This window comes from Drosophila obscura, unplaced genomic scaffold (genome assembly GCF_018151105.1).
Source record: "Drosophila obscura isolate BZ-5 IFL unplaced genomic scaffold, ASM1815110v1 contig_1, whole genome shotgun sequence".
In the NCBI taxonomy this organism is placed as follows: Eukaryota; Metazoa; Arthropoda; class Insecta; order Diptera; family Drosophilidae; genus Drosophila; species Drosophila obscura.
The window spans coordinates 4,506,480-4,527,493 of NW_024542679.1; the positions used below are offsets into that span (position 1 = coordinate 4,506,480).

General features: G+C 45.4%; 1 protein-coding gene across 2 annotated transcripts; it reads left to right on the plus strand.

Moving 5' to 3' along the window:
- Window positions 1–442: 442 nt before the first annotated feature.
- On the plus strand, window positions 443–20,579 carry LOC111071590 (tensin-3). Of its 2 annotated transcripts, none has more exons than XM_022363013.2 (6): window positions 443–665; window positions 15,651–15,924; window positions 16,001–16,313; window positions 19,182–19,455; window positions 19,527–19,807; window positions 19,865–20,579. In XM_022363013.2, exons 2-6 carry the CDS (start codon window positions 15,749–15,751, stop codon window positions 20,099–20,101), a joined length of 1,281 nt encoding a protein of 426 aa, XP_022218705.2. In that variant the 5' UTR covers window positions 443–665; window positions 15,651–15,748; the 3' UTR covers window positions 20,102–20,579. The 2 variants fall into 2 exon arrangements, with proteins under 2 accessions (XP_022218705.2, XP_022218706.2); XM_022363014.2 differs by lacking the exon at window positions 443–665 and adding an exon at window positions 792–1,161.
- The last annotated feature ends 435 nt before the right edge of the window (window positions 20,580–21,014 follow it).

The following is a 21,014-nucleotide window of genomic DNA, read 5'->3' on the forward strand; positions in this document are numbered from 1 at the left end:
AAGAAGTGGGCATTAAAAATTATGAAACTCTCTAGAACCGAAATCCAACTACAACTACGAGCCACGAACCACGACTCCTCTATACCATAAAAAGCGACTGTTATCATAAAAGATAAGAAAGCGAGGCAGGTCGTAAACGAGGCGTGTGGATGCTGGAATGCCGAGTGTGGAGTGTCGAGTGTGGAGCGTATGTACATAGTTCCGCCAACTTGAGTTCCACAAACAATGTCCGTGTGAATGGAAGGAAACTGGTTGTTGCTGCCGCCGCTACAGCTGCTCTGTGCCGCTGCCACACAGCCACATCTACTGCCTCTGCCTCTGCCTCTGCTTGTGTGTGCCCCCCGCCTCTCTGTGTTCTCTGGGCTCCGGCACGGTCTGGCCCGGCCTGGCCTATTGAATGTGCATCAAAATTTATGTGGCCTTTTTTAGTCGTTTGCGTTGAGCCAGCGGAAGCGAACGTCGTCGTCGGAGCAGCAGCCTCACATCGCGCGTCGTGTGTTGCCGTCGTGATTCGAGTGGATAGTGGAATATATTTTGTGTACGACAGTGTTCAATTGCACTACCAACTACCATACGGTTACGAATGCGAGTACGAGTCTGAGCGGAGCGTCAGATCATTACAGAGAGGAAGCAGCAAGCGACTATTTCGTAATAGTCTCAAAAAAGTGTGTGCGAAAAGAGTTTAAACCACAAATTAAAACATTTTTGTATTTGAATTCATCAAAAAACAAGAGATTAATATTTTAGTATAATTTTAGAATTTGTAGCCCAATTTGTTAGCAATTCAAAAAAAAATATGGTAATTAAAAAGTGAACAAAAAGTCTTTCAAAATATGCACAAAATTAATTTTTGAACAAAGACACCAAATAAAAATAGTTTTCGTTATTATTTTGTATGAAAATTGTGAAATGTGGCTTTAAGTGTTTCCCAATATTTTCAAAAATCAAACTTCGTGCAAAGATCATTGAACAAAGACTTATTTCATGCACATATTGGTTTTGGGCCTGGCCGAGTGACCTTTCCATTCGTTGCGTTGAACTGCAACCTGTTGCTGGCATTTGTGGACACTTTTCCAAGCGGATGGAAATCCCACACGAAGAGCAAAGAGCTGCTCTGTGCTGTGCTTTGTGTGTACACTCCCAGTCTCTCATTTAAATAAGGTACGAGAACGATTACGAGTACGAGTAGGAGCATGTTATGTGTGTATGTTTAAACATCATTAAATAATTATGAAATCAGTTTAAATCTAAGCGCCCAAGACAGTGGAAATTAATCAAGCCGTGGTGGTGGGTAGGCAGAAATATGCAAATTAAATTGAGGAAGTCGCCGATTGTTACACTTTGTTGGCCAGCAGCAAAAGGAGAACTTGTTCTCTCCCCCCTCCCTATCCGCGTTTGCGGTGTGGTGTGTCTGTCTCTTTCTTCTGTCGAGAAGCGTGAGAATATTCACTGGCCATTAATTAGCAAAAAGAAATCATTTAAAAGTCATCGACAAGAGTGCGGGTTCCGCTAGGAGTGGGGCCATATGTGATGGTGGGACTCGGACTACCCAACTAATTGCTGAAGATCTTATAAGAAACGAACACGCTAGTCCCGGTCCCCTGGCTGCCGGCTGGCTGTGGAGGAGTGCAAAACAATTGAAGGAATGGAATTACCAGAAATATGCTCAAATCTCTGGCCAGAGATAATCCCCCTCACCGAATGCCAGCCCCGATGTCTTAAAGTGCTCGTGAACAGCATAAATCACACCCCAGTCCGAGGTAACCATGTTGCACAGCATGGTACAGAGCCGCAGAGCCGTAGAGTCGAGAGCCCGAGCCAATACCCATACACAGACTCATTAAGGTTTTAATTTACAAGTTTAACTGGAGATTTAAACACTGAGATTTATATGCGTGCCGCGAGAGGCAATAATCAACGGCAACAACCCGCAATCACGTAGTGCTACAAAACCAGCAACAAATCCCAGGCAACACAACATGCGCCAATGTCCACCTACGCAGATTGGTTAAACAAACCCTCAATAAGAGGGGGAGGGGGGGTCCGCGAGGGTAGGCTCTGGCTCCGCCTGTTTCTGTGCCTGTGTCTGGGTGTAATCGAATATGCAACTCATGAGGGAAACTTTAAAACAAAACATGACAACTGCAACATCAGCCGCAGCCGCAGCCGCAGCCGCAGCCACAGCAACAGCAACAACAACAACAACAACGCAGACGATGAAGATTTGTGCAAACAGACAGACATTAAAATCATTTAGTTGGCAGAGAAGGAAGATGATGCTCACCCAAAGAAGAAATCCAGAAAGAAAGTGCACGAAGATCTATATACCCTTGAAGATCGGGCGCTCTTTTAGCTGGGAAATTGAATACAATTTTCAATGATAATTCCTATGATAAAAAGAATTATAAGGCACTAGTTTATATAGAACCAGTCCTCTGGCATGGCCAGGTCGATTCTATATAGTTTATACGATCGTAAAAGCTTCGTTCTGTGCCTAGCCAAACAACTAGCAAAAATCGGTACACCCTTCTGCATATAGGGTATAGAAAAAACCGAAATTACAGCGTTCATTAAGAAAGAAGAAGGAAGCAGGGGGAAGGGTAAGGGGTTTGTCGGAGGCCTGACCTTACACAACAGCAGCAGGAGCACTACTGGGGGCAGCATCGGTAGCAGCAGTAAGAGACACAGGCCCATCAGCAGCATCCGAAATAGCAGGAGTAGAAGAGGCAGTGGGGGCAGGGGTTCAGCTGCAGCCACGCACCTGCAACAGCCGCCAATCACTCGGCGACAGCAGCAGCAGCATCAGCAGCATCAGCAGCAGAAACAGAGACTTGAACGGGAAGTACAAGGAGAAGACTCTCTGGGAGCAACACGTGCATGTGATTTGAGAGACAAAAACCGTTCTAATTTCTCAACTGTCAGCTGAGAGATGCAACCTCCCCGCCCGGAGCATCGCCCCCTCTCCACACTCCTGACCCAACTCGTTAGCCGACTCTGTTGCCATAGCAATTATGTGTGTGGCAGCCACATAGCAGCACAAAAGAAGTTCGGCATTGGCTGCTGTTGCACTGGCACTGGTTTTGGCTCTTGGCTCTCGGCTTTTGCTCATGTCTTCATTTTGGACCTTTTTGCACGAGCAACAGCAGCAACAAAAGCTACACATGTTGCAAGAAGAAAAAGTAACAAACAAACAGGCAGCAGAAACGCTTTTGTTTGTTTGTTTGCATTTCTTTGGCAACACTTTTGGCCTTTGGCGCTGATGTTAACCCCACTGTGGCACACTGGCTCATCGCTGGCACCCGCCCTTGTTGGCTTTATTAGGCAACCGCAGCAAAGTCACTTGCTGCAACACCAAAAGCAAAATAAACAACACCAACAGCAACGTTACTAAAAGAAACCCCCCTTTAAAAGTAGCAACAACACAAATCTGGTGGCTTTTAATGCACTTTGAATGGGGTATTACGATCTTGCAGTTATGTTTGCAATGCGGAAAATAAAAAGGTTCAGACGCCATAGAATATAAGGATTACTAGTGGAACACATTTGAAACTTTATTGAATCCCAATGAAGAGGCAACCAAACCTTTCAAGTCATAAATATGCCCTCAAATGTAACCCAAGCAAAACCGCTCGAATGTAAATCCCCTTTCATCTTAGTCTTTCCAAATCAGATGACTATATTCTATACGAGAATCTGTCATAGCAGAATCCGCGCAAGAGTATCCAAAGTTTCGACCACCCCAAAAAGTCATTCTTCATTTCTTCCTTAATAGTTTTTTAGCTTGAAACAAGTTTTTTTAGCTGGAAACTTGGGTCGCGGGGACCCTCTGGTGTTGACGTACCCGCTGGTTGTCGATTTGGTTTTGCTGCTCATTCGCTGGCCACTATCCCCTACCCTGCTGTGCCCCTCCTCGCTGTCTCTAATTTGCACCGCTTTAATTTTTGCCTTTTTATTTGCAACACTTGTCGTTTAAATGCAGCAGCAGCAGCAACAGCCGGGCAAAGTGTGGCCAATAAATTAAAGCAAGCCAAAAAAAAAGGAAAACAACAAAAAAGAAACACTGACTCGGCCAGAAATATCATCAAAAGAGCAAGTGCCTGTTGGCTGGTCTGCCTGGTGTTTGCGATTCAGTGGTCCGCAGAAGGAAATTATCTATGTGTGGCGGCTGCCAGGTTCTCAGCTCAGCCTCGAAAGGAGTCTCGAAATCCCCCCACCCCCCACACTATCCAGTTGCCAGTTCCCAGCCCCCAGTTTTAGGTCTCCGACTGTTGGTTATTCCGTGGCATGGCACAATCGCAACAAATGGCATTTTTATTGATATTTCGCTCGGTTTGCCTGGCAGCCGCATGTTGAAATATGCGCGCCACCTGTTGATTTTGTTTGGCGATTGCCACAAGGCAATCTCAGCACTCAGGGGCCGCGCGAACTGCAGGAGGAGTACACTAGCACTCCATCGTAGGAGCTGAGCTGAGTTGCCTCTGGGCCTGGGGTCTGCTTGGGTCTGCTCGTGATTTGCAGTGCAAATTAAAAGCGAGGGCGCTGCATATAAATAGCAATTTGGACAGGGGAATTAAGGTAAACGACTGCGGCAACTACAAATCTCACAGCGAAGAACTAGAAAATACGGAGATCGTTCAGTTTGTCTGTCACATAATGGAGTGGCATTATATCAACGGCGTGACTTTAATTTCAAACAAATTAAACGGAGGAAGCGGAAAAGGAGGAGGTGCATAAAAATAGAATAGAATGGAAACCAAATGAAGTTGGAATTGGAATTACGTTAGATCAAATCCTTCAGGAATACCACAAAGAATATAATATATTACCCTGAAGAAATATCTCTAGAAATGGAGAATAGAATAGAATAAATATAGAAATAGAAAACGAAAACGAATATAGAAGGCTTCTCTTCTATTTAACTTTAATTAAGTAATTTATACCAACATTTCTTTGAAAAAGAATCAAGCCCACCAGTTGGCATATGTAAAACCACTTTCTAAGCCTAAATACTTCCCATTGGTTCCACTTCCACGAACCACAAAGCCTTTTAGTTTTCTGTGAAACACTAAAATCATCGACTGCATCTGCAACCTCCAAAAAAAACTAAATACCCAACGATTCGGGCAACTAAATTCCAATTTTATCACTTGCTTGCTTACCCACTCGAAAGTCTCAACTTTATCAGACGAATTGCATCCAATTAAAGGTTTTTTCCGAGTATTGTGTGGATTGCATTTTCGTTTGCTCTAATAAGATAAGCCTGACAAGGCAGTGGGACGGGGAAAAGGGGAAATGGAAATGCATTTGCAGCTAGAGCTGGAGCGAGCCCTAAGCCCCCTGCTATAAAGTCGTAGATGTTGACAGAGAGACGACAGCCGGAGATGTAGATAAAGCGCTGATAAGCAGCAAATTTGACAGCCATAAAGCAAACAACAAACTGACGGACAGGTAGAAGATATATGGGAGTGGGAACTGAAATTACTCTAAAGCAAAAGCAGGAGGAGAGACTATCGAAGTCGGAGGGCAATGAAAATTAATGAAACCTGTTTCCAGCATTCCTTTTCTTTGCTTTTTATTGTATTCCGTCTGTCGTTTAATTAAAAGACAATCAAAAGCTGAGGCCGATGGGGCAGCTGGAGATCCCCTGGAACACAGAAACAAAGGCGGAATGGAGCTGAATCCTACCCCGAAGATGCCAAGAGTTCATCATGAGAATCCAGAGCAGAGAATCCCAAGCTTCAGACTGCATGAGGCAACTGGAACTGAACCTGCGACTACACAAAAAAAAAACCTGCTTCGGGATTCTTTATCGACATGTTTATGGGCTTCGTATGCCCCCGAGTATCCAGAACAAGAAGTCCAACAAATGTATAAATATTTACACGAAATATTTACGATTAGGAAGGGAAGCAGGAGGCAGGCGGGCAGGCACAGTCACAGAGCCACAGTGGGGCAATGGCAACCGCAATATCGCCGCCTCTTAATGAAATGCTAACGATATTCATTGGAAAAATCAAAAGCGTAACGAGCCAAGTGAAAACCGCAGAGATGCCAACAGGCAGGCCACAGCCTCGGCTCGGCAACGGGATAGACCCTGGCTCTGGCCATAAGAAGCCGCAGCGGCAGCAGCTGAGTTTACATTACAAAATGTTGCAACAAAAGAAAATTATGTAAATGCTGGGAAATTGTTTCGACCGTTTTCCTAGCTATCGCTCTCCGCAGCGCCTTCGCCTCTAACTCGGCAAACCGGCAATTTTCACCGAGCATTTTCGGCAAATCAATTTCAATTGGGATTGGGGTTCGGGTTCCATCAGCCCGCGGGGAGGTTCAACCATTGGGCGGGGCAGGGGCATTGGCTTATAATAATAATTGAATACATTGAATGTGGCTCCCCCTCAGGGGAGAGCAGCAGCAGGAGTCGAGAGGCAGGTGTAAGTCGGCCAAGTGGAAACGTTTTGGCTTCCATAATGAAAATTCGACTTTGTTGCTGTTGCTGCAGTTGCTGTTGCTGTTGAGGCTGCTGCTGCAGTTGTTGGCAACAGCCTGCGGTTATTGCCTGACTATTAATGTGAGTCAATGCCTTTGGCCAGACTGAAAATGCAATTGCGTTTGCTTTGAGCCCGAAAGCCAGAGATCGAGATGGCTACAGAGATGCACAGATGCACAGATAAACAGATACAGAGAGATGCTGATGCGAAACCAGCTGGAATGTATAATTAAAGCAAATATGTTTTATGATTGGACCCCGAAAATGGGGTTAAGCACTCGTTCTCGTTCACGTGCACGAGTCCAAGGCCTCATCTCATTTGCATGCCATGTTGCTGTTGCATCCTGCAATTATCTCATCGTAACTCGGGATATACCTCAAACCTACGTACCCGTACGTAACTCACAAAACAAACGACCACACAACGATGTAAATCAGTTCATCAGCATCATCCACGCTCTTAAAGATCCTCCTGTGCCTGTGCCATTCCTCATTTCTTGGCCCATCATTCAGCTCAGATCCCCCACCATCCCTGCCGCTCTCTCAGCCATCTCCTGTAGCCACTGTAATAACTGTAACTCTTCATCAAAATAATGTAATTATCCAAATTGTTTTCTTTGAAATTTGTTTACATCATTCCTTCAGTTCCTCTCGCGAATCTCTACAAGAAATATACAAACGAAGGTTGCAAAAAAACCAGTAGGAAGAGAAATATGTGGAGGATAGCAACGATCGATGGATACCCTTAAATTAAGAAAGTTTTCTTGATACTTCCCTGGGACAATTCCCCATTAAATATAATAAATTCTTGGTCAAATTTGGCACTTGCCTTTAAAGTCCCCTAACAAACTTAAACCATTCTATAGTTGCCCTCTCTGCATTACCACAAATTTCCACTGACAGTTATTGTACCCCAAGCTAGGGAACAGCTTAAAAATTCCATCTGTAGCATGCAATGCAAAGCGCTTCCCGTTAAGAGCCACTTGAAGTCAGGCAGACACACACACACAGCACACAAACACAGATGCGATACAAGTGCAGCAAGCACAAATAAATATACAAACCTACATATGTACATATGTACGAGTATTTACATACATATGCATAAAGTCCCACAAGCAGCTTCTGCTGCTGCTGCTGCTGCTGCTGCTTTGGCTACAGCTTTTGCACTTTTCCAAACCAACGCTTCAGCAACAATTTCATTATAGCGCCAGCAGCATCAGCATTATCATGCAGCTTTAGCGCCAACACATCATCTGCATCCACATGCACATCATCTCTCTGCCTCCTGCCACAAGCCACAAGCAGCAGTAGCAGCAGCAGCAACATAATCTTCATTATCATTAAAGCAGAGCACAGGAAAGCGCCGCTAAACTGTTAAACGTTTCCTTTTTTTCCATCCTTCTCTTTTTTTTTGTTCGAAGCTTCCGCTTTTGCTTTTTATCCCTTTCGCAGGGAATTTCCCTCTCTGTATGCTAAGTACTTGGTCGGAACAGATCCTGAATATATGTGCATACATGTTTGCTATAATCCGTTTTGGTAGTTGCATTTTAATTGCATTCCACACTTACGTTGAAAACTTTGTACGGGCTTTATTTCCCCCTTCTTTTTTAATGAAATATATTAGAGAAGAGAGTGGAGAAAAATGGGGGAAAGAGAGTGGTAAAACTAGGGGAAAGAGTGGTGGAAAGAGTCAGGGAAAGAGAGTGGTAAATGTGGGGGGAAATAGGAGTGAGAAAAGTGTGGTTAAAGAGGGGCGCGGGGCAGCTACATTTGAAGCCGTCACTCAAAGTGGCATTTCACACTGTTGAAAAAAATTGAGCCGGAAGGCTCTTAACTTTCAAGTGGATACCATCCCCATTCCCATTTAGAAAGCATCTCCAGTCCAAAGTAACTTCAAACTGAAGTTCCCGTTCCCTTGCCCGAGTAAGTTTCGATGCAGCGTTCAATCACTTTTCCACTCAATTGTCGGTCTAATTGCTTTGAAAATAATTTTGGACTCCGCTTGTTGCTGCTGCTGCTGCTGTTGCCACTTTGGGGAATACAGTACAGAATGGTACAGGAATATGTACATTCCCAGGCAGGTTCCCTCTTGCTGCGTAGCGCCGCATAAATTGCTCGCTGTCACCGTCGAGCCGCCTGTCAACTACAATAATAATTGTAATATCCAGCGAAGAGCGGCGACTACGACTACGAGTATGAGCCACTCGCATGAGCCATATATTCACGTACATGGCTAACTATTAAGGCCATGTTCTGCTGGCAAACAGCCTGACAGGCAGCGGGCTAGGAGGAGTGGGGAGCGGGGCACAAGGCACAATCAAGGCAGCACAGACGATTTACTTTCCAGCATCATCGTGTGGGGCGCCGCTGAACTGGATATTGTCCGCTAAGAATAGCGCCCCAAAAGTGGGTAGATATTTTTGGAGGCACGAAGCAAAGGAGCGGTGCAGAGCGGAAAGTAGGGCCTTAAATGGAGACCAAGGTTGCCAGACTCGAGAGTTGGGAAACTTAAATCAAGAGAAGGAATGTAGGCATTCAAAATAGGCTAAAATTGCACTAGAATTTATACAGAATTTATTTTTATTTGTACTTGAAAATGCATAAAAATTATGCTTCTTATTACCTACATTTTCCACACACCATTAATGAGAACATTAGCTCTCTTTTTTTCATAAATAACCCATCAACCAGTAGCTGTATTTCGATACGCAATCAATGATCCATTGAGCTTGGAATTTGCATCCACTTAACCCACTTTAAGGGCTCAAAATTGGGTGGGGTGGGGTGTATGTACAACAAAACACTTCCCAGAGACAGGCGAAATGCAGACAAGCGATCGAAAATTGCCAAACTTGATTAGCAATTCCAATTAGAAGTTTTCTCATTTCTGACAGACAGAACGAGACAGTTGGACATTCGGACAGACAGGCATAGCATTGAGGGGCCCTCTTCAATCCCAATCGCCCATCCACAATCCCCCAGCAATCTTCAAAACCTCAAGCCAACCCAATCCAATCATCATTATGATGTTCATCTGGCATGCACAATAAAAATAAACAGATCATAAATAATATATGAATTGAATTCATATCTAAAAGGATTTGCGGTTAAGACGCCGCCACGCACAAATATGGCTGAGAAACGAGTTTTCACTGCGTACACAGAGTCCACACAGAGCCACATTCACATCCACATCCACATCCAGAATCGAGATCGCGTAGATGCAACCATCCAAACCGAAAAAGGAAACAAAAAACGACAGCAACAGCACAGCAGAAAAGCAAAAAGAAAACAAGAAAAACACGTAGCTGCTACTGCAGCTCCTACAGCTTCAACTCACTTTTTTCCGCGCTGCAGCCGGCTGCAGGCGGCTGCTGGTTCGTCTTCCAGCAATTTCCCAATGCCGGTTGTGAAATTTCTGGCCGAGCTGCGAATGTTTCATGGCCAAGTTAACAGGCGCACAGAGCCATAGAGCAGGCTGGGCAGCCAGGCAGCCAGCGAGAGAGCAGCCAAGTGAGAGCCACAATTGCAGTTCAGCCAAGCGATCTAGCCATAACGAGAGACACACAAGAGAGACAGGAGAGAGAGAGAGAGAGACAGAGAAACCATCATTAAGTTGTGTTTTGTGGCATGCAACATGCAACAACCACTGAAGTTCAAGTTCAAAGCCAGGCCGGGTACGGACGGGACGGGTACGGTTACAGGAACGAGTTATTGTTTCTAGACAAGATTCTTTCCACTTATTACACAAGTCATCAGTCGTCAGTCGTCATCCGCCTCATAATCATCATAATCATCATCATCATCCTCTTCATCTTTGTGGCTGTCATCTTTGACATTAGCTCTGATCTCTGGCTATATCCCTCTTGCCGCTTACCGCTTTCCGCTTTCCGCTATCCGCTTTCTGGCCTTAACGCTCGAAATTGCAGAAGGCGTTGCCGCATCATTATCAACTGATTGTGTGCATTGATGCCCATGCGCTTCCCATCCACAGATCTCGAGTCTCGGATCTCAGCAGCTACCGTATGGGTATGGTATTCGGATCCAATTTTGTGCACCGGAAAGCGACGACGCAGCACATCAAAAAAGAAAAAGGAGCTCCAACTCTTTCCATTCTGTGGCAACCCCTTTTGACGGCACTAATTGTTAATTAATGGAATGCAGGCGTGCCCCGGGACATGCCCCGTGGCTGTGTGCCTGCGTGCCTGCCTGCCTGCCACTGGCATTCCGATGATTGCCTTCGATTGCAAGTCATTCCCCAGATTCTGATATCCAGAATATCTTCATTTACTTTATCCTGTCTCCTGTCTGCTGTCTGCTTGGATGACTGTGGCAAAAGTTGCCCCGGAAAATCCCCAATGCAATCGGAAAAGTCAGTGAGGAAAGCGTTTTTGCCTATTGATACTGCACTTTGCAACTGTCACCGAAAAAAGCGCACGAAGGATGAAGAATGATGCCTGAAATGCAGCCGAAAACATATTTCATTTTCACAGTCAACGAGGTAAAAGTTTTTCAATCTCCACATCACGGTGGATCCTTCTCCAGCTCCCCCCCACCCTGCAATTCTGCATCCGCATTCACGGCACCTTTCAGGTGTCTGCAAACTGTGTCATCATCTTGTGGCATAACTTTTATTGAACTGTCGCCTGGCATGCAGATACCAAGTGCAGCCCGCTCTCCCGCTCTGCGTTGCTCTTCCTGGAAGAGGTCTTGTGGCTGGGGGACAACTCTGCCAAAGGGTGACAAGTGCAGAGTCAAAAGCCGCAGATATTTGTATAAATTATTACAGTCCTGTGCATGTCGATATGCATTTATGATTGCATGTGACATTTGCATGATGTTGCCACACCCCGTGTCGCCTTTCACCTGTCCAACCGCCCCGTGTCTCTTTCCCAGCCCCCATCCACTCTTGTGGAGTTGTGGAACAGCTGACTTTGGTTTATTGCAGAGTGGGATTTCAATCTCTCTCCCTCTCTCTGTGCAGTTGAAGATGGTTTTCTTTACTGCTTTTTGCTTTTGGTATTTGCACGACACAATCATTAAATAGCCATGGCCAAGTGCTGACAACCAAAGCCACAAAAAACCCAGCAACAGCAACAGAAACAACAACTACAACAAATTACAAGCTCACATTGTCAGAGTTGCACTTTAGGCGACATAAATTTCATGTACGTCGCCAGAGCAATGCCCACAAAAAAGCAACAGAAACAAAGCCTCACTGAGCAAGTCGAAGGTGTAAATACCCTAAGGAGGGGAGGGTTCTTGGGACTTGGGAACATCATACCAATTAGAATTTAGAAGATATTTTTCTTTTACTTATTGTAGTATTTTCTTAGAAATCATTTCATTCCATGTTCCCATGAAATCTGCCCATAAATATGATAATTCTTGTAGGAATGTAGCAGATGCTTATAAGCTAAATAACGCGATAATTTTATATATGTATGTAATTTGAGGGGACTTTTGAAGGGATCTTCGTTTCTCAGTTCCTGCTGGAAAACTAAAAGAAGAGTTAGCTTTAGTTAGATGTTGCTGTCAAATAAAGATAAATAAATATATCCAATTCAATGCTAAAGTATATAACATCCTTGGCAAGGGTATATTGCAAAAAGAAGACCAACTGAAAGGCAACAGCCAAGAGGAGGTGTCAATGTACAATTGCAGGCAATGCCGACGCCAACAAGGAGCTTTTGCCACAACAAAGAAGCCATTGTTGTTGCTGTTGCTGTAGCTGTAGCTGTTGCACATGCCAAATGTGGACATAGACACGACGCCAAGGAGCCTATGCCTGTGTGCCTGTGCCTCCAGAGCGTTCTTGGACACCACCATGGTCTCCAATGGCTAGGCTCTCCTTCTGTGACTCCAGCACGGTTACAAAGCATTTCTCACTGTTCTATTGACACACGCAACGTTCTCTCGCGCATGAGTTAAATGCCTTGGAATGTTGCCGCCACCGCCGCCGCGACCGTTGTTGCTGGTGTTGTTGTCGCCGTTGTCGCCATTTCTCGTGTAATTACGAGAGACGCATTAGCGCAACAAATCGACCCCACAGAGCTGCATTTAATTAGTGGAAGAAGAGCAGAAGACAGAAAGACGAGCAGGGGCAGAAGCAGGAGCTCTGGCAGGATGGGGATCCGACTGCAAACATGTCAAATGAAATTGTTGGCATAATTCATAATTGAACGGCATTCGTGGCTGCCACACGCTGCAGCAGAAACGACAGCACCCCAGCACTCAATACCCATTTCCCATCTCCATTCACTTTGATGGCTACATAAATTTTCTGATAGGTTTGTGGCGCCCCAACATGGGGATAGATACACCGGCGAACGGGTATTGTTTTGTCGTGCCTTCTGTAACTTTGTGCCCTGCCCTGCTCTGCCTTGCCCTCTCTCTGAGACTTCGTTTCAGCCTCATTGCTGGTTCGGATGGCTTGTTGCCATTGTCGAGTGTCTTTTAAATATTGTTGCCTCATTGTTGCCCCGCGGGCGCACCTACAACATTTCAAGTTGTTGCACCGTTACTTCTCGCTCTTCAGAGGCACCCACCACCACTCTCTGCCACCTTCTGCTGTCTGCTGTCTGTCGGGGTATTCATATTACCGCAATTCACATGTTGGCCCCAGAGCCAGAGCCCACCCAGGTTTAAAGACTGCTGTGACATTCGTTTGTGATTGCTATTGTTGTTTGCTGCAACCACATCCGTTTTGGCCGCATGTTCCACTGTTGCACTGCTGCAGTGTCGCCGCTCATTGATTGACATAAGCGCTTTAAAGACTTTGTCAGCGAGTCCATAAGCCACGACGACGACTCTGAAGTTTCGCATTAAAGACATAAGGACCGAAAAATATGGAAACAGAACCACGACACAGAGACACAGAGTTACCCTGAGTTTCGGGGCGTGGGGGGAGGGCCTGTGGGAACATGCCACAGCGGCAAACATGAGACAGAAACACTTCATATAGCATGACAATCAAGTCAGGCAAGTCCTCTGTCTGAAAGTTCTAAGAGCTGCAGCAGCAGCAGCAGCAGCCGAAAAGGAAAAACAATTCCAAACGATTTAACAATGAATTTGGTAACAAAATCTCGCATGAAAATAAAAAGGGAGACACTGACAGACTGACACGAGTTGGCCACGGGGATAACCATAATATCAATTTCAATAAACTAACAAGCAAATGTGCCAACGGAAGGGTAGTAGAGTTCATAAGAACTTATACGAGGAGTATACAAGCACAAAGGAAGTGGGGATATGTGCGGATATGAAGGTTGTCATACTCGTATGGTGGTGCCAGACTAAATAACAGAAAGCGACAGACACAGACACAGCCACAGACAGACACTCCATAAAGGTTAATTTCAATTCCATTTAGGAGAGAGAGAGAAATAGACTTGGGTTGGGGGGGATTAAAGTACGAGTCAACACACAGCACACGAAAAACTATTTGGCCCGAGGAAAAGTTCAACTTTAAGTCGTGGCAAGGGTTTCCTTTGCATTCCTTTTGGCCGTTTTTCTTGTTTCTCGGATAATTTTCAATGCATTTTCTGTTTGCTTGTAGCGATAAAAAGAACTTTTGCTTACCACCAAAACAAATAGCAATAAAATGGAAACTTTTCTTTGAAATTTATTGAGCTAAACTTTGACTTGATTTGAGCCAAACACAGAACTACGTCCGCCACGTATACTGTGGCTGTCGCTGGCTCTATTTCTGTCTCGGAAAAGGGTAAGAAATCTACTTGTAACTCTCTTGTATCTACTGCAAAGGTTAAGGAACTATTTCCATCTCTGGCATAGAGCTATTCCCATTTTTCAGTTTAAAAAAGACCCACAAGAGTATGCTATGGTAATGTTGTCTGCAGCTTATTAGTGCTGTACGTACAGCTGTGCAACATGTTGATGCATTGTGTGTATGACTAGCTAAATTAACATGTGAGACATGCAATGCACTGCACCGCCCCACCCCGACACCAGACACAAACTTCTTGTTCTTGTTGCTGTTTTGACACTTTACAGAACTTTACATGGAGTGCCAGCAAATGTCAGCACATTTGTGACTTTCCCTCCTGGTTGGCGTTGCAGTCCGTACTGCGTTTCTTCGCTTTGCCAAATTAATGCCCGGCCAGCATGGCGTATACTTGTTAAATGCAGATGCAGAACAGCAACAGAACATCACATCACAACTGTCGACATTTCGCCTGCAGTTGCAGTTGCCGTTTCAGTTTGCTTTTCTTACACTTTTGCACAATGATTTTCCTTGCCTTTTGCACTCGTCTTTCCTCTTTTCAATGTTGGCAGTTCTTTTGTTGCATGCCACATCAGCAGCAGCCATCTCTTTTGTCTGCTGCTAGAGGATCTTCGTTTTGCATTGTTCGCGGAGCGTTGAATGTAGGTAAAGTGATGCGGCAACAGAACAAGAGAACAGAACAAAAAGTGGAAACCTTCGGGCAAAGTTAAGGCCTCCTTTGCCAGTTCCTTCTGCTCCTGTTTCAACCTTAACCCACATTCGGCTTTCAATTAAGAGACACTTGGCTGGAAACCCGCAAACCAAAAGACCCAAAAAACCATTGAAGGAAAAGCTTTAAAAATTAATATGCTGAAAATCTGGAAACAATTTGCAAACTAATAGCAAAAGGCTTAAAATCGCATTAAAAGTTTCCACCCAAGAAGAACCACACAGCAAACACACACACATACAGACACAGATACAGATACAGGCACTACACTACACTACATGCACGGATCCGGGCATATCGTAGAGAGACAGAGAGATTCAATAAGCAAGGACTTGTGGCTTGAAAAAGTTTTGCAGTCGGTAAAGGCTTAAAGCCTTAAACAAGGACCAGGGCAGGGCCTGTGCGAAAGTGGAAGCTGCTTAAAGCAAAAGTTTTCAGTTCTCTAGTTTTCAAGACGGCAAAAATGCTGTTGTACAAAAAATAAGTCAAGAAATCATCATCAGCAGGCAAAAGCAGCGTAAGAAAGGAGAGCAGAGCATAGAGCATTACCATAAGGTCCAGAAGTGACCGAGGGGGTTGGTGGTAAGGGGTAAAGTTTTTCGCCTCCTTAAGAGCTACGAAAAGTTTCATATTTTTGTGAAAGGGTTCTCAAGTGTGGTACGAACTTTTAACAAGCCACTCACGCACACACCTCTCTTGCCCCACAGATGCGCTAAAGGGTTGGGCACGCCACAAACAGCAGCGTACGGATATAAATATAAATATACATAAATATATATATTTGAGAGGAGCCCTACCCATATTCATGGCCATGCAGGATATAAGGCTACGCCTGGAACCGCAGCTCAGTACAGTCACAGCCACCTTCACATCGTCCTCGTCCTCAGCCTGCTCCTCCACGTCATCGTCATCGAACACGGCTGAGACGACGCTGATTGAGTCGGCCCCGAAGTCGCCCATTGCCACAGAGCAGATCTTCAGGTAAGAGCAAGTCATTTTCTTTAGCTTTTCTTTGCCCGTGTATTAATTCGTGGAAATCATTTGCTAACTGCCACAGTGAGGCAGCTGCTGGTGCAGGCACAGCGACCACAGTGAATACATCTCCGCAGCATTATTTCCATCATCATCATCATCCGCACCAGCATCCACGCCCTCAGTTGCAGCAGCACACGCACACGCACTCGCATCCGCACCATCCCAGACGCCACGTGGAGCAGCTGCAGCTGGTGCACAGCCACCACAATGCCCAAGAGCTGCCCGAGCAGGAGCACCAGCATCAGCTGCAACTGCCGCGCTCCCCCAGCTCCGAGGAGGATAATTCACCCACAGAAATGAATAATTGCCGTCGTTTGGTTGATAAACCGCCGCTGGTAAGTCCACAGAATAGTTACCTTACCCCTCCCGTACCCCACCCTTCCTACTGCTTCATCAATCTTTTTTTTTGCTTTATTTTTTTTTTGTTAATATTAACTATTAGCCTAGTGGAGGTAGAAGAAGGACCTCCTTCCTTTGGGAGCAATCATTTCTTTGTTCGTTTTGTTGGCAGGTTTCTTTGTACATGATTTTTTTCATTGCTTGTTCATTGCTTGCAAATTACTTTGCACAGAGAGCATAAATCTGCTTACACTGGTGGATTTTCCAGGGAGACTGAATGAGGATCCGGAAATCCATTGAAGAATTAGCTGGGGATGCACTTAATGCCGGAAAATGTCAAAGCAATGCAAATGGCTAAGTGGAAACCAACAAAAAAATAAAAAGGAGAAGTGGAGAGCAGAGGAGAGGAGGAGCCTTCAAATTGAGACAACATCAACAGAATTTCAGGAATGAAAAATGAGTAAAATTGGAAACAAGAATGGAGGCAAAATCCTTGGGGATTCTTGGGAGTTTTGTCCTGCCATAGGAATTAACTGTTGACTGGCTCACTCTTTCCCTCTTCTTTGCCGTAACATTTTGTGGCACTTGAGGGAAATTGCACTGCTTGAATCTGAATCGCAATCAAATGCAATTTTCCCCTCAACAACTTTCCATGTAGTGGACGCACTCGAGGCTGTAGAGTGCCGAGCGGAGAGCGAAGAGTGTTTGCCACTAAACAAGCTGCCCCGAAAAAGAGTTCATTAAATTAATTTGCACAAATGCAAATTTTCCAGCTAACGGCACTTTGGCACGCGCCGTTAGCAGAGGAGGAGCTGCAGCTGCAGCACTTACTTGCAACCAACAAAGGGAAGTCGAAGGGGCAGCAGAAGCACACTGAGAGAAATTAAACAAGCTAGAGAAGTTTATCCACTGCTAAATATAGATGAGAAATGAGAGTTCACTCAATGAATATGATGATAGATCTATTAGTCAGATGCACAGATATCCTCTGACAGAGATGGTAGCGGGAATAAATACATATGTCCATATTTTTAATCTAAGAATCAAAGTCATTCAGGCTCTCGAAGAACCTTCTAGTCTATTCTAAATTTACTTTCAGGAGACGAAAAACCCTTTAGAAAAGGTTATTTATTTTCAAATTCACCCGATCTGAGTTTTTTTCACACATTTTCAATTAAATTGAACAGAGTTAAAATTTAGAAAGACATTCGAATTTTCGCACAGTGCACCCCTAAAAGAAATAGAGACATAGATAGAGAGTGAGAGACATAAAGGTAGTGAGAGAACAATGCTAGATGTCTGGCAAATGGCAGCCAAATGCCGTTAACTTACTGACTTTATGACACATAAATCGCAGCAGCAAAGCAAATGCATCCGACAGCCCCATTGCTGTCACGTGTTTTCCCCTTGTACCGTCTACGTATGTATATAGGCCTAAGAGAGAGAGAGAGAACCCCCTTACCAGGGACGGACGGACAATGGGAAACTTTTGTCTGGCGGCGCCTGAAAGTAGGCAACGTGGAAAGTTTTCAACAGATAACGAAGCACCAGGGAGCAAAAGAGAAATAAGAGAAAGGAGAATGGCAAGGGAATGGGACTGGGAAAATCAAATGCCAGAGTGCTCTGAATGTTCTGCTCTCAACTTAGACACGTCTATTGTCCCATTGTCTAGGCATACCTTGCCTGACATACCACCCACCCAACCCAATCGCTGCATTCTTTATAGTTGGGGGATTTGTAGAGCATCGTGCATCTCCCAGCATCGAGCTTGAAGTTTCGTTCGAGCGTCTGGCAAGTGGCACTTCTTGCATTGTCTTGCCCTGCCCCAACAGGATTTGCATAATGCGTGGGTCCTTTCCAATGTCATTAGCATAATGGGGGCATTAGGACATTCTGTTCAGAAAGGAGGCTCTGATTGCATACTTAATGACAGAGCCAAGTGCCGCCTGCCGCCCGCCGTCCGACGCCAATGTGCCAATTTAATTAGCCAATGAATGCAATTTGAAAAGTGCTCCAATGCGCAGCTTAAGGACTCCTTGTGCTAGGTATAAGTTGTCCAGAATCAAATTCAGATAATATTTAAGCCACTGGCCGCTGGCTGCTGGCCACATTATTAAGTAAACTTCTCTCGCGTCGCTTTCATCTCTATAAAATCAACATAATTATCACAAATTAGAGAGGGGCAGCCATAGATAAGTTGCTCCACTTTGGATTCGGCGGCTAATTACAAAACGCAATGGGAAACAATTTAAGCGGCAATCCCACAGAAGGCAGAAGGCAGAAAGCCAACGCCAATGGCAGAAAACTTTCAATTCAGGCACCAAACTCATTTCAAAGTAATTTTCCGCAGAAGCCAACAAAATGGGGGAGGTGGAGAGTGGGTGAGAGTGGGTTTGGAGTGGGTGTGCCAAACACTGGTTAACATTTTATTGGTAACCAAAAATTTTACACATCAATCTGTGGCAGTCTGAAGGGGAGGGAGGCGCTGGTAGCATGTTGCGGTTCTGGTTTGTGAGAGCCAAAGTGTGTTTGATGTTTCCTGGTTTTGTGTGTGTGGGGGGGGGAAAGCCGAAAGAGTGAGGGAGGGAAGGGGCTTAGGAGAATGCTAGTTTTCGGGGGAAACAACAGTAACAACTATAACAACTAAACAATACCCAAATGGCGCTGCACCTGCTCTGCTCTGCTGTGATATTGGTCAGACAACAATCCCAAATTGCCATTATAGCAATGCGAAAACTTTTGCCAAATTGTCAGACAACATGCAACATGCAAAATGTAGCATTTGGAAAACCAACCAATCAGCCAACCGACCAACCCACCAATCCTTTCATTTGTTCCTCCTCTGTGCTCTGTTTTCTGTGCAGGTGAAACGACTCACCATGGGCATTGGCCTGCTCCGGGGCACCGAGGACAGCCGCCCACTGGTGCACAACACATGCGGCTCCTCCCTGAACTCGGGCTCATCGCAGACCATTTCGGATGGCTATGTGAACGAGGCCATCTGCGAGCCGGACAAGTATGTGGCCAGCAAATTTGGCGACTCGTGTCGCCAATCGCTCACCGCCCTGGAAACGGCCACCCAGCGCCTGCAGGTGGAGCTGCCCGGCAACAAGAAGTATTTGCGAGAGACATGCAGCGGTAAGTGCGGGGGTGCCACACCCGGAGGCACATGGAAATAGTAACTAATAGTTGCACTTACCCCTCTGCAGCTAACTCCAGTCCGAAACTGTTTTCCGCCAACGGATCGCTGCGTCTGGATAATCTCAGCCTGGCCGAGCAGCAGGAGCTTAAAGGGGCCGCCTGGTTCCAAGCGGGCATTCCGCGCGAGATCTCACTGGAGGTGCTCTCCCGCCAGAGTCCCGGCGCCTTCCTGGTGCGTCAGAGCAGCACCAAGCCAGGCTGCTTTGCTCTGTCGCTGCGTGTGCCGCCGCCATCGCCGCGTGTGGCCCACTATCTGATCCTCAGGACACAGCGGGGCTACAAAATCAAGGTACGTATGAAATGCATTGTAATAGAGGCAGAAAAATGCTAATCCCCTCACTTGCAGGGCTTCACCAAGGAGTTTAGTTCGCTGAAAGCGCTGATTACCCATCACTCGGTGATGCCGGAGCTCCTGCCCGTGCCACTGACGCTGCCCAGGCCGGCGCACGTGCGTTCCCACGCCCAGTCACAGGCACAGGTGTATGGGAGGGGTGGTGGCAGCGGCGGCGGCGGTGGCGGGGACTTCGAAATGTACGGCTCGCTGAATGATTTTCGCAACATGATGGCCGATTTGAATGTGTGACCGTTGGGCGCACTTAATTAATTAAGTAATTATGTCACGTTGATTGAATTAAGCCGCCTGGCTTGTCATATTGTCCGGGGTCGCGACGAGATGTGGAATGATGCGGTCCTGTCTGGACAGGATAACAATCTGTTTAATTTGCGTAATTGGCTGTGCTGACGGTTGACGTGGCTACCAATAAATGAGCCTGGGCCGATGCCACTGCCGATCCATCTGTTCGCCAGGTGCTACAAAAATTTGCAAAAAATGTTATGAAAATTGATAATAAAATCAGCCACCGAGCGGCGGGGGCGGGACTGTGGTCACGGCTGGGCAGACGGTCAGATAGGGAGGGTTGGGGGAAAGAGGGTACTCATGTAAGCGAACACACAAACAAACAAACAAAAATAAAGAATGTGCTCAAATCATTTTTATGAAATGATTTTATGATTAAAAAAGTGCAAAACAAAAAAATATGCAATATGTATACGCAAACAGAGCATGCCAGTGATTATTATTTTGCACGTTTTTATTTGGTTGTTTGGCGGAGTGGCAGGTGCGCAGACAGACATTCTGCCCGGGCTAGCAGTGGATTAAATATTAATACTAGTTGAAGAGTGTTGCGGGGAGGAGAGGGGTTGGATAGGTGCTGCGTAGTAGCCCGCGAATGTTTTGAATGCCGAGACTGGGTGCAAGTGCAAAGAATGCAGACGCATTGCCCGCACTTACTGTTGCTGTATCAATAAACACTTGGGTAGATAGTTTTTATTGGAATTCACTAATTGTATTTGTATTTATACGTATTTTGTGTAATAAAATTTATAGAAAACAAACAAAATGTGCGCATAACTGTTCTTGCTGCAGACTAGTGCTGCAAAATTTCAAGAGCGATCGATAGCAGTATCGATCACAACTGAAATGAAATATATTTTTG